The 12,971-nt window shown below is 44.9% G+C and overlaps 1 protein-coding gene across 1 annotated transcript in view; it reads right to left on the bottom strand.

Moving 5' to 3' along the window:
• slc35c2 (solute carrier family 35 member C2) overlaps positions 1-11,521 on the bottom strand; it is a 50,107-nt gene extending 38,586 nt beyond the window's left edge. The window contains exons 1-2 of the mRNA XM_055652012.1: positions 11,008-11,521; positions 3,912-4,062 (exon numbers count right to left, since the gene is read on the bottom strand). Coding sequence (XP_055507987.1) covers positions 3,912-4,062; positions 11,008-11,127 — 271 coding nt within the window. The 5' untranslated portion in view covers positions 11,128-11,521. The remainder of the gene's footprint in view (positions 1-3,911; positions 4,063-11,007) is intronic.
• Positions 11,522-12,971: the final 1,450 nt, after the last annotated feature.

The following is a 12,971-nucleotide window of genomic DNA, read 5'->3' as shown; positions in this document are numbered from 1 at the left end:
AGACTTATCCAAATCATTGACATAAACCACAAACAGCAATGATCCTTGCAACACACCACTCGTCACAGGCCTCCAGTCCAAACGACACTTTTTCACCATCCCCTTCTGTTTTCTTCCATGAAGCCAATTCTGGATCCACTCTCCCTGGATCCCATGTGATCAAACCTTCCTGAGCGTTTATCTCTTTTGCATAATTGAGACTGGATTGGTGCCATTTACATTTTGCCTGGAACTGAAAACTTATCAACTTTGCTTCAAACTTCTTCGACTTATTCACCCTCCACCTACATTTCTGATACGAATCCTCAACTTCTGCCCATCATTACTGCGACTTTGATTGTACTTCCTTCCACACCTTTCACTTCAATAACTTGATTCGAAACTGAACCTCTGATCTACACTGAATACTAGCTTTCATATCTGTGCTTCTGTTAAGATTTTCTTACCCTCTGCCTTCACCGTGTTGAATCTACCACTAAACCACACCCATACTCATTGCCCACAATTTTAATCTCACCCTTTTTCTCTTCTCACAAATTAACAAAGAAATGTTTGACTTAAAACTCACTCAATTCACCATAAATGTTCAAACACAGCTCCCAACCACAACCTCAGAGTACCACCAATTTAATTTTTCAAATTCATGTTCACCTCACCACTCCCTGAATTCTACAAGCAATATTGCTTCAGGTTAGCCGAGTGAAAGGTTGTAGTGGTGCAGTTTACCACATTCCCTACGCTGATCTTAAATTAACCATTACAGGGTTAGGAAGCAGGAAATTGCTTCCAGCAGTGGTTGACCAAACTCTACAGCAATAATTGAAGAGAGACCAGCAGTTGCACAGAGACATGGTGAATTGTGGACCCTGTGGCTGCCATTCTCTCTGCTGTCTTTCCTCTCCCTCATCACTGTCTTGTTAAACCACTGAAGGGTCATCTGTCAGGGCTCATTCAACTTTAGGAAATAAGTCAGTCATACGACATGGAAATGGACTCCTTTGACTAATTTGGTCATGCAAACCGTGTTGTTTAACAGAATTAGTCTAATTTGCCCGAACCTGGCCCATTTCCCTCCAGAGTTTTCCTATCTATGCACCCGTCTAAGAGTCTTAAATGTCATAATTCTCTACCACGTCCCCTGACAGTTTCAAATTTACAAAATTCAATGTGAAAAAAGTCACCCACCACATTGTACAAACAAGGAAATGCAGATGCCGGAGTCTCACAACATTTATCCCTCGTCCTTTAATATTCCACTCAACTGCATCCAAACAACAAGCTTATATATTGGAGGAGTCACTCTAGCCAACTACCATCTGATAGGCCACCCATTCCTGCTGTCACCACTGCTGCTGATCCACAACCTGGCAGCCTTTGTCTCTGATACACCATTCCCGTCCCTTACACCTAATCTAACACAACATCAGAGAAAACCTACATCTTCTTCCCTGTGCAGAAAGTACTTTATTTTACCTTGCTGCTTAATATTATGAAATGGAATAATATTAAATGGAAAAAAGTAAATTCCCTTCAACGTTCCTTTCAGTTGAAAGTAATATACTATCCTTTTCATTTAATATTATGGATTTGTTGCTTATTTATGACACTGCTTCCAACATGCAGACTAGGTAAACATGCATGCAAGACCAAATGCAGATCAGGTAAACATTTTGCTGCTCACACTTCTGCGAGAAATCTCCAATCTTATAATAGTTTGATACTTCTGCCACTCAAACCTGATCTCTCTGACCTTTGCCTCTCACTACAGATAAACACCATCACATCTTTCAGATTATACCCCTCTGGATGCAAGTAACTGCAACTGTGGCTTTCATTATTTTCCACTAGACAGTGATGATTCTGTCAATCCCATTTACACCTCCAGACATTTTTGGATTCTTCTCTTTTCTCATGAACATTCACTGCTGCTTTGCAGCCTTGTCATTAACTCCCATTCCAATAAAAAACTATTATTTCTGCTTCTGGACATCAGACCCTTTCGCCGTCTCTGTATTTTTCATTTAATATTTCCCAGTTTTAACAAAAACAAAATCGCAGAACTAAAACATTAACTTCAGTTCATTCTCTACGACTGCTCTATGGCCTGGCATGTATTGTCAACATTTTCTGCTTTATATTTAACTGTTATGCCTATCTTTGGTTTAAAGCAAGAAGGCAGCAAGGGAGAGAGAGGGCCCCTTAAAGATCACGTCCCCCTCATGTTTTGAGAGGTGGGGGACATCCCCACCAAGTTTTTGTAATCCGGATTTTAAAACCCGGTGACATCTCCGCTTTCCACGGGACAGGGGGGTGGGGGGCTGATCGAGGGGTTGGTCAGCAGGGGGGGGGGGGACATGATGCTTCAGCGCGATCATTGGAGGAGGGAGGAGGAGGGGGGGGGGGGGGGGGGGACTGACCTGCGCCTCATCCGCAGCCAGGATCGATCCCGGCCGGCTCTCCGGCGCTGTCCCGAGTGCCCCCACCCCTCCCCACCACGGGTGGCCAGAGAGGTCGGGATTCAGACAGGCGTGGTGCCCCCAGGCCCACAGCCAGCGATGAGAAGCAGCGCTAAACCCAGCTCAACTCTGCCTCTCCCGCCAGGTAAACCTGCCTGGGCTTGCAGGAAATATGGCCCAGGTTTACAGCCAGCGCGGAGAAGTATCGCTGGTGTCCCGTCAGTCCAGAGGGGGCTGTAGGTTAACCCGGCGAGACAGGCAGTGTTGAACTGCGTTTAGCACTGGATTGAGCCTCCAAAGCCTCGCGCATGTGTGTGAGTGTGCGCATTCGCGCGGAGCCGCCAAATAATTGTGCCCCCCTGTCCCCCGGTCCCCTCCATATTTTGATAGGGAGTTCCATGCCTGACTGGGGCCCTGGCTGAGATTGTTATATCTTTGTTAGCCCCAGGTGAGGTACCTGCACTGATAGTTAATATTTTGCCTATATTTAAGAAGCGAAGCATGGATAAGTCGGGGAACTACAGGCTAGTGAGTAGTTGGAAAGTTATTGGAAGGGATTAAATAAAAAAGTATCCAGTTGCATCTGGACAGTCAAGGTGTGATGATGGAGAATCAGCATTGTTCACATCTCACAAACTTCATTGAGTTTTTGTTTTGAAGAGGTGACTAAGATGAAGGGGTGCACATTTGCTACGTGGACTTTAACAAAGACTGGTCTGGAAATTTAGAACACATTGGATACAGTGCAAGCTAACCATTTAGAATGAAACTGGCATGGTGGTAACGAGCAGGCATTGATAGAGGAAGGGTATTTTGCAAGATTGGAGGCCTGTGACCAGTGGTGTGTCACAGGGATCGGTGCAGGGCCCCAATATTTGCCACATATATTAGCATATAAAATATACGTGGTTTCAATAGCAATTTTGCAGATGAGACCAAAACTGGTGACATAGAAGACAGTGAATGTGGCTCTCCAAGGTTACAACAGGATACAGATAAACAAGTAGGCAAGGGATGACAGGTGCAATATAATTCAGTGACAATTTGAATACTGAACAGATTGGGAGTCGGCTCTACTGTTTACACGAGTATGACTAGCAGTCTACGAAATGAAAACGGTTCCTGTGACCTGGGATTCTGTCCCTATGTGTCCTTGCGCAAATATCACAGATTGTCACAAAATGATGGAGTAACTCAGCAGGACAGGCAGCATCTCTGGATAGAATTAGTGAGTGACGTTTTGGGTTGTGACCCTTCTTTAGATGCGCGACCCAAAACGTCACCTATTCCTTCTATCCATAGATGCTGCCTGTCCCACTGAGCTATTACAGCATTTTGTGTCCATCTTTAATGTAAATCAGCATCTGCAGCTCCTTCACACACATATCGCAGATTGACATTGCCTGGTGTGGATTAACAAAACACAGTTGTACGAATATAGAATAAAAGAGTTACCTGTGGCAGCAACCCTCTTCAGATACGGTTTCCATGACAGACAAATGTGTGGCTTCCCTGTATACCATGAGACGAGTGTTCTGCTTATTCCAGAGAGCACAAAGGTCATCGCCAGGTGAACCAACGTCATGAAGATAGGATAATGAAACCTCTAGAAGACAAAGGGAAAAATTGCTTAATCATTAAAATGTGAGAATATCTACTATTGTCATTAGGATTTTAGTAATGCAATAGAATGTAAAACAGCGCAAGAACAATGTATGTGCCAAACACCCCCCAATGTCTGTGCCAAACATGATGCCAAAACCATCTCTTATCTGTCTGCACATAACACATATACAGGTACCTCCATATCCATATGTCTATCCAAAAGTCTCTTAAATCCAACATTGTATCTGTCTGCATGGCCACCCCTGGTGGTGTGTGTCCCCCCCCTCCCCTCCCATCCCCCCTTGTATCTCTTTTAAACGTTCCTCCTCTCACCTTAAAGCTGTGCCTCCTAGTATTTGCAGTAGATTCCATCCTGGGAAAAGATTCTGACTGTCTACCCTATTTTTAGACTTTAGACATACAGCACAAAAACATGCCCTTCAACCCACCGAGTCTATGCCAACCAGCTATCATCCTGTACACTAACACTATCTTACACAATAGGGACAATGTTTCCAAAGCCAATTAACCTACAAACCTGTACATCATTAGAATGTGGGAGGAAACTGGAGTACCCAGAGAAAACCCACGCAGTCACAGAGGGGACATACAAACTCCGTACAGACTGCACCCGTTGACAGGATTGCATCCAGGACTGTGGTGCTGTGAGGCAGCAACTGTACTGCTGTGCTGCCCTCTATGCCCCTCACAATTTCATATACTCTGCCAGATCTCTCTGCACCATTCCAGAGAAAACAATCTAAGTATGTCCAACCCAGTAAGTAATACCCACTATTCCTGCATCTTTCTAGTAAACATCCTCTGCACCCTTTCCAAAGCTTCCACATCATTCCTGTAATGGGGGCAACCAGTACTGCATGCAATACTCCAAATGGCACCCGAACCCAAGTCCTATAAAGCTGCATCAGGACTTCCTGACTGTTACATTCAATGCCCTGACCAATGACGGCAAGCATACCATATGTGGGCAGGTGGGATTAGTATAGATGGGACAACGTGGTCAGCATGGGCAAGTTGGGAAGAATGGCATGTTTCCATGTTGTATGACTCGATATGGTTTCAATACGGTAATGTATCATTTTTTTTCCAAAGTTGGACTGTGTCCTTTAATATTAAACAAATTATCTGTGCTTAAAACTTGGTGAGGTCAAAATGTACTTTGATTTTTTTTTACTGAGATCAGAGGTTAAATGAATAAGAAAGTATGGATAATGAAAGTATTTGCTTTTCCTCGTGGGGTTAACTGATCACAACAGAACAGAAAAGTCCAAGTAAACAAATGGGTAATAAAACAGATACCGATAATTACAATAGAAACAAAATGTTATTCTTCTCTCCCAAATAGCTATTCCGAAGTGTTATCTTGCTTAACTGGGAGTTAATCAGAACTAGCTATCAATACCATTGGACTTGGGAAGGAAATTAACCAAACAGTGTGCTTTAATGCAGCAATATACTGTGGATCAACTCACTCAGCAGACCACTATCTGAACTCTAGACCTTTAGTTTTGAGTGGTTTAGTGCTGTACCAGCACCAGAATATCGAGATACGGTTTTACAATTTAACAATTAGAGTTTTTAAGTTCAACATTCCAACCATTTAAACATTCAAAATAATAAGACATTAATCCCAAGTTGCCATATGCAGAAAATGCTTGTTTATATATTGCAAGTCGGAACTCAAACTCATAATTGATTTGTTCACTGAAGCATACACCAGAATGGCCCTTACATTTAACATTCACAAAAAGCTCCTCTACTAACTTATCCCTGCTGCAACATCAGATTCAACAACACAGATCCATGATGAGACTCTGGAAAGCATGGATCACTCCCATATCGCAGAAGCTATTTTTCCATAAAGACGTATCAATGAGGATTTTCACCATCAATGCACCAGCACTACCTTCTGACATCAGGGAAACCTGGCATAAACCTCGTGGTCAACCAGGCTTCTGATACATGGATCACCTTTAACAGGTTGTTTAAGAAGGAACTGCAGATGCTGGAAAATCGAAGATAGACAAAAATGCTGGAGAAACTCAGCGGGTGCAGCAGCATCTATGGAGCAAAGGAAATAGGCAAACTTTTTGGCCCGAAACGTTGCCTGGTAAGAACTGGGGATATACAACTAACAGTGCCTCTGCAAAAACCTCCAAATCTAATATTAGAAAAAGCAAACTAATATCGTAAACATGGAGCATTAATGTTTTTATGGGATTAATGTTTTATCATGTTGAATGTTTGTTCTGAGAATTTGTATGTTGTATTGATTAACCTTGTAAAACTATAGTTATTAAGTTTCTAAAATGTCCTGCACTGATATAATTAAGAGACTAAAACGAAAACTGCTGCAGAAACACACCAAGTCATGCAGAGAAAGGACTTTGCGATGATTTGGGTTGAAACTCACTCTCAGTTCCAATGTAAGGCCTCAACCTAAAAAGTTCACAATCCCTCACCATCCCGCCACAGATGCTGCATGATCCCCGAGTTCCTCATCAGTGTGTATTTTGCTCCAGATCCAGCACCCGCAGTCTTGTGTTCCGTGCACAGCAACTTTCATTCCACTCAATCTTCTACATAGGGCAGGCTAGCTTATCCATAACCTGACAGTAATGTCCAGACATTCTCCTCAAAGATCCATCATAGCATGGGGGATACAGGGAATTATTCAAATGTGTTCTCAAAATCTATACATAACTAAAACTCTGATCTTGTTGTATACCGGTGTGGTGGTCATTCTATTTGCGCAAAAACAGTACGCGATAGCTCTACGATTTTTCTCCAGCTTACTCACTGTTCTCCCATGCTGCGATTGCACCAAGTTTTGTTCCGATCGGTGGAAGCTTGTAAGAGTTATCGAGGTTTAAAAATCTTAAAAACCGGGCAAGCGCAGATCGATTGCCTCTCCTTCCATTCAGCGCCGCGCGGATTGGTCCCTTCTACAGTCACTCCTCGGGACGGTCCACCCCTTCCTGCGCCATCGCGTCTTTACTGCAGTTGCGGGAGGCTGGCGGAGGTCTCCAACCGGACACAATTTTCGGAGGGAGGGCTTGGAAATGGCCCGACCCAACCCAGCCCAGCCAGCACGGACATAAACGTGCAATGTAAATTGGTGGAAGGAATGCATCACTATTCGGTTCACCTATCCTGTCAAGCTGAGTCTGCAGGCTCCACATTACCTCATCAGCTACAATAGACGAGAAGCTGTGTGTAGGAAGGAATTACAGATCTTGTTTTAAACTGAAGATAGACACAAAAAGCTGGAGTAACCCAGCGGGTCAGACAGCATCTCTGGAGAAAAGGTATAGCTGAAGTTTTGGGTCGAGACCCGTCTTCAGACTGACTCTGATGAGTCTAATTCACACACTCCGATTCAGATTGAGTCTGAAGAAGTATCTCGAAATATCACCTATTCCTTTTCTCCGAGATGCTGTCTGACCCGCTGAGTAACTCCAGCTTTTTATGTCTATGGAGGGGAAGTTATTTTGTATTCACTTTGGGTAAACAGTTGTCACAATAGTAAGGAGCATGACGTCAGAAGATTTGAAGACCAACCAAGCCTCAGATCACAGATAAGGAGTCCAAGTTACAGCCATAAAAAAGCATTTGCAAGATAGCATTACAATCTGTTGCAATACAGGGGCAAAAAAACAACCAAGATGCAATTAAACAAAATGATACATCAGCAACTTACCAAATCACATGTTTTAGGTGTGGACTCCTTGATTATGGCAAGACCAAGAGCAGACTATGGACAATCGACAATAGATGCACGAGTAGGCCATTCGGCCCTTCGAGCCAGCACCGCCATTCACTGTGATCATGGCTGATCATCTACACTTAGTACCCCGTTCCTGCCTATTCCCCATATCCCTTGACTCCGCTACCTTTAAGAGATCTATCTTTCTTTCTTGAAAGCATACAGAGAATTGACCTCCACTGCCTTCTGAGGCAGAGAATTCCACAGATTCACAACTCTCTGGGTGAAAATTTTTTTCCTCATCTCCGTTCTAAATGGTCTACCCCTTAATCCTAAATTGTGGCCTCTGGTTCTGGACTGCCCCTATATCGGGAACATCTTTCCTGCGTCTAGCGTGTCCAAATCCTTAATAATCTTATATGTTTCAATAAGAATCCCTCTCATCCTTCTAAATTCCAGAATATACAGGCCCATCCGTTCCATTCTATCAACATATGACAGTCCCACCATCCCGGGAATTAATCTCGTGAATCTACGCTGCACACCCTCAATAGCAAGAATGTCCTTCGTCGAATTTGGAGACCAAAATTGCACACAATACTCCAGGTGTGGTCTCACTAAGGCCTTGTACAACTGCAGAGGGACCTCTCTGCTCCCATACCCAACTCCTCTTGTTATGAAGACTAACGTGCCATTCGCTTTTTTCACTGCCTGCTGTACCTGCATGCTTACTTTCAGTGACTGATGAACAAGGACTCCCAGATCTCGTTGTCCTTCCCCTTTTCCCAACTTGACACCATTCAGATAATAATCTGCCTTCCTGTTTTTGCCACCAAAGTGGATAACCTCACATTTATCCACATTAAACTGCATCTGCCATGCATCTGTCCACTCACCCAACCTGTCCAAGTCACCCAGCATCCTCATAGCATCCTCCTCACAGTTCACACTGCCACCCAGCTTTGTGTCGTCTGCAAATTTGCTAATGTTACTTTTAATCCCTTCATCTAAATCATTGATGTATATTGTATTCGGCGATGGTTTTGCTGAACACCTTCGCTCAGTCCACCTACGCCTACACGATCTCCCGGATATTAATCACTTAAACTCCCCCTCCCATTCCCATACTGTCCTGGGCCTCCTCCATTGTCAAAGTAAGTTCAAATGCAAATTGGAAGAACAGCACCTCATATTTTGCTTGTACAGCTTACAACCCAGCTGTATGAATATTGATTTCTCTAACTTCAAGTAACCCTTCCTTTCACTCTCTCTCTGTCCCTCCGCCACTCGAGGACTCCGATTAATTTCACTGTCCTCCTGATTGATTTTACTGTGTGTATGCCTCGTTGTCACCTTCTCAACGGCCAACAATGAACCATTCTACATTTCCTTGACCATTGTCTGCTTCAATCTGTCCTTTTCACACCTCACCCTTCCATATCTCTAGTTTCTCTCTCTCCTGTCTCTCAGTCTGAAGAAGGGTCTTGATCCAAAATACCACCCATTCCTCTCCAGAGATGGTGCTTGTCCCACTGAATTACTCCAACATTTTGGGTCTATCAAGTCATAGTCCTACAGCATAGAAATAGACATTTCGGCCCAACATGCCCATGTCAACCAAGATGCTACATCTACACTAATTCCACTTGCCCATGTTCAGCCTGTATTATTTTAAACTTTACCTATTCATGTATCTGTACAAATGTATTTTAAATGTTGTTTATAGTACCTGCCTTAATTACCTCCTCTGGCAGCACGTTCCATATACCCACAAACCTGTGCAAAATTATTACTCCTTGGGTTCTTTCCTATTAAATCTTTCTCCTCTCATTTGTAACCTATGTCCTCTACTCTGGGTATATGACTCTATGCATTCACCCAATCTATTCCCCTCATGATCTGATACATCTCTCAGATCACCCCTCAGCCTCCTGCGCTCCAAAGAATAGAGTCCTAGCCTGTCCAACCTCTGCCCATAGCTCAGGCTCTCATGTCCTGGCTCCCTTGTAAATTTTCATTGCCCTCTTTCTAGCTTAAACACATCAATGTTGGGTATTTGCAGGTCAACCAAAACTGAACAATACTTAAAATGTAGCTTTAGCAACGTCTTGTACAACTGGAACATAACATCGCAACTTCTACACCCAAACGAAGGCCTTCTTGACCACCCAATTTACCCGTGATGCCATTTTCAAGGAATTATATACCTGCACTCCCAGGCCACTCTACAACACTCCACAAGGCCCTGTTATTTACGGTGAAGGTCCTACCCTGGTTTTACTTATCAAAATGCAACATCACACACTTGTCTCCCATAACCACTCTTTGCCCACCTGCCCAAATTAACAAGATCCAGCTGCAATTTTTTGATAACCATCTTCGCTATCTATGATACCACCCACTTTGGTGTCATCTGCAAACTTACTAATTATGCCTTGTACATTCTCATCTAAATAATTGATAAAAACCACAAACAGCAATGGGACTAACAATACCTATCCCTGACGCACACCACCAGCCACAAGCCACCCTCTCCTTCCTTCCACGAAGGAAATTATCCAATCAGTCATTTCTCTCTGTATCCCATGTGATCTAATCTTCCAGAGCAACCTACCATGCAGTACCTTATCACATGCCTTGCTGACGTCCACGTAGACAATCTCTGCTACTTTGCCCTCAATATAAATCATATTTGTAAAAGGCACAGTCGCCTATACACCAAGTCTTGTGCAATCGTTAACTTTAAGGACGAATCTTTGCATGCAGCAAAATACCCATCAAATATGCCAGGTGGGCAAACTCCCACTACCACAAGTTCCCCAGAATCATGTAACTTTTTACACTCCTCTTTGCTGCACCTCTACTACATAGTAGCCGCTACATATTTCACGTAACAACGGTGATTGCCTTCATTGGATATGAAACACACTAGTGTGGTCCGAGATTGTAGACTCTCAAATTTAAAGAAAGGTGAAAATGCAAGACAGTCGTTATGCTTTATGTAGGACGGAACTGCAGATGCTGGTTTAAACCGAATATAGACACAAAAAGCTAGGGTAACTCAGTGGGTCAGGCAGCATCTCCGGAAAAATGGAATAGGTGACGTTTCGGGTCGAGATCCTTGTTCAGACCATGCACAGTGCCTGGTGATTTTACAGCCGCAGAGTCCAGTGGAAACGCTGCACAGTCAGTGAAAGGAGGTCGCATCGATCAACTCACCTTCATCACCCACTTGTTGTAGAAGGTGATTCCGATGGAGAAGCAGTAGTAAAAGATCACCAGTAAAACTGTCAACGAGGCTTTCTTTATGAAGGACAGGTACAGATCAAAATGAGTCATGCTCTCTTGCTGCCTGTGCTGCTGCTGCTGCTTCTCCAGACAAGTGTGTATTGCTGTCAGCGGCAGCTCCAGGCTGCTGGAGGTACCAGAGCAGCCAGATGCCTGCTGTCCATGGCCATGTCCATGTCTGCCGGGACACGGCGCCACGTTTAGCGCCCTCACCCGCCCGCCCGCCAGCCAGCGCCGCGACGCGAACGGCACTATGGGCGCCTACACCTGAGCACTAAATTATTGCTTCGAAGCACGGTGTCCGTCCGCTTCTCTCCACAAACGCACATTCGTCGGGGTGGATCAAGAATCTCTTTTATTTTCTCGCAATGGTAAATCAACCAACCAGGAATGTTGTCCGCCGTGGTCCGCCATGTTGGTGAGGTCAAAGATAGCCGTTGCTTCCAACGTTATTCTGTTAGGGTCATAACTGGGGGCAGCTGGAGATCAGAACTAATCTAGTACCTCAACCAGAGTCAATGATGGTCACTTTCTCCACGCCTTGCCATACATTGGCACCAAGAGGGGTGGTGAATATAGAACTAAAGATGTTACATCCACATGCATGAACTTTTTTTCTCGTTTATTATGTTGTTTACATAAGAGTACTATGTTTACATATTCTGTTGTGCTGCTGCAAGTGAGGGTTTCATTGTTCAATCTGGGGACATATGACAGTAAAACACTTGACTGTACAAAACAAGGTGGGTGCGCTTGTAGGTACACAAAATTGCTGGAGAAACTCAGCGGGTGCAGCAGCATCTATGGAGCGAAGGAAATGGGTGACGTTTCGGGCCGAAACCCTTCTTCAGACCAAAGATCTTATACCAGATGGGGGGGAGAAGGAAGGAAAAGGGGAGGATGAGGAACCCGCGGGCGGATGGGAGGGTGGGAGGAGACAGCTCGAGGGTTAAGGAAGGGGAGGAGACAGCAAGGGCTAGCAAAATTGGGAGAATTCAATGTTAATGCCATCCGGACGCAAGGTCCCCAGGCGGAATATGAGGTGCTGTTCCTCCAATTTCCGCTGTTGCTCACACTGGCAATGGAGGAGACCCAGGACAGAGAGGTCGGATTGGGAATGGGAGGGGGAGTTGAAGTGCTGAGCCACCGGGAGGTCAGGTTGGTTATTGCAGACTGAGCGGAGGTGTTCGGCGAAACGATCGCCCAACCTACGCTTAGTCTCCCTGATGTAAATCAGCTGACACCTAGAGCAGCGGATGCAGTAGATGAGGTTGGAAGAGATGCAGGTGAACCCTTGTCGCACCTGGAACGATTGCTTGGGTCCTTGAATGGAATCGAGGGGGGAGGTGAAGGGACAGGTGTTGCATTTCTTGCGGTTGCAACGGAAAGTGCCCAGGGAGGGGGTGGTGCGAGAGGGAAGGGAAGAATTGACAAGGGAGTTGCGGAAGGAGCGGTCTTTGCGGAAGGCAGACATGGGGGGAGATGGGAAGATGTGGCGAGTGGTGGGGTCACGTTGGAGGTGGCGGAAATGGCGGAGGATTATGTGTTGTATTTGCCGGCTGGTGGGGTGAAAGGTGAGGACCAGAGGGACTCTGCCCTTGTTGCGAGTGCGGGGATGGGGAAAGAGAGCAGTGTTACGGGGTATGGATGAGACCCTGGTGTGAGCTTCATCCATGGTGGCGGTGGGGATTCCCCGTTCCCTGAAGAACGAGGACATTTCTGATGCCCTGGTATGCGCTTGTAGCTCAGTTAGAAATTGGCAGATATGACATTCTAGGCATCACAGAGTTGTGGCTGAAAGAGGATTAGAGCTGGGAGCTGAACATCCAAGGATGCAGGCAAGTGGGCAGAAGGGGTGGGTTGCTCAGTTGGGAAGGAATGAAATCCAATGCTTA

The sequence above is a fragment of the Leucoraja erinacea genome, chromosome 21, assembly GCF_028641065.1.
Source record: "Leucoraja erinacea ecotype New England chromosome 21, Leri_hhj_1, whole genome shotgun sequence".
Lineage (NCBI taxonomy): Eukaryota > Metazoa > Chordata > Chondrichthyes > Rajiformes > Rajidae > Leucoraja > Leucoraja erinaceus.
The sequence above is the reverse complement of the archived record's forward strand: the minus strand, read 5'-3'. Positions and strand labels throughout refer to the sequence as shown.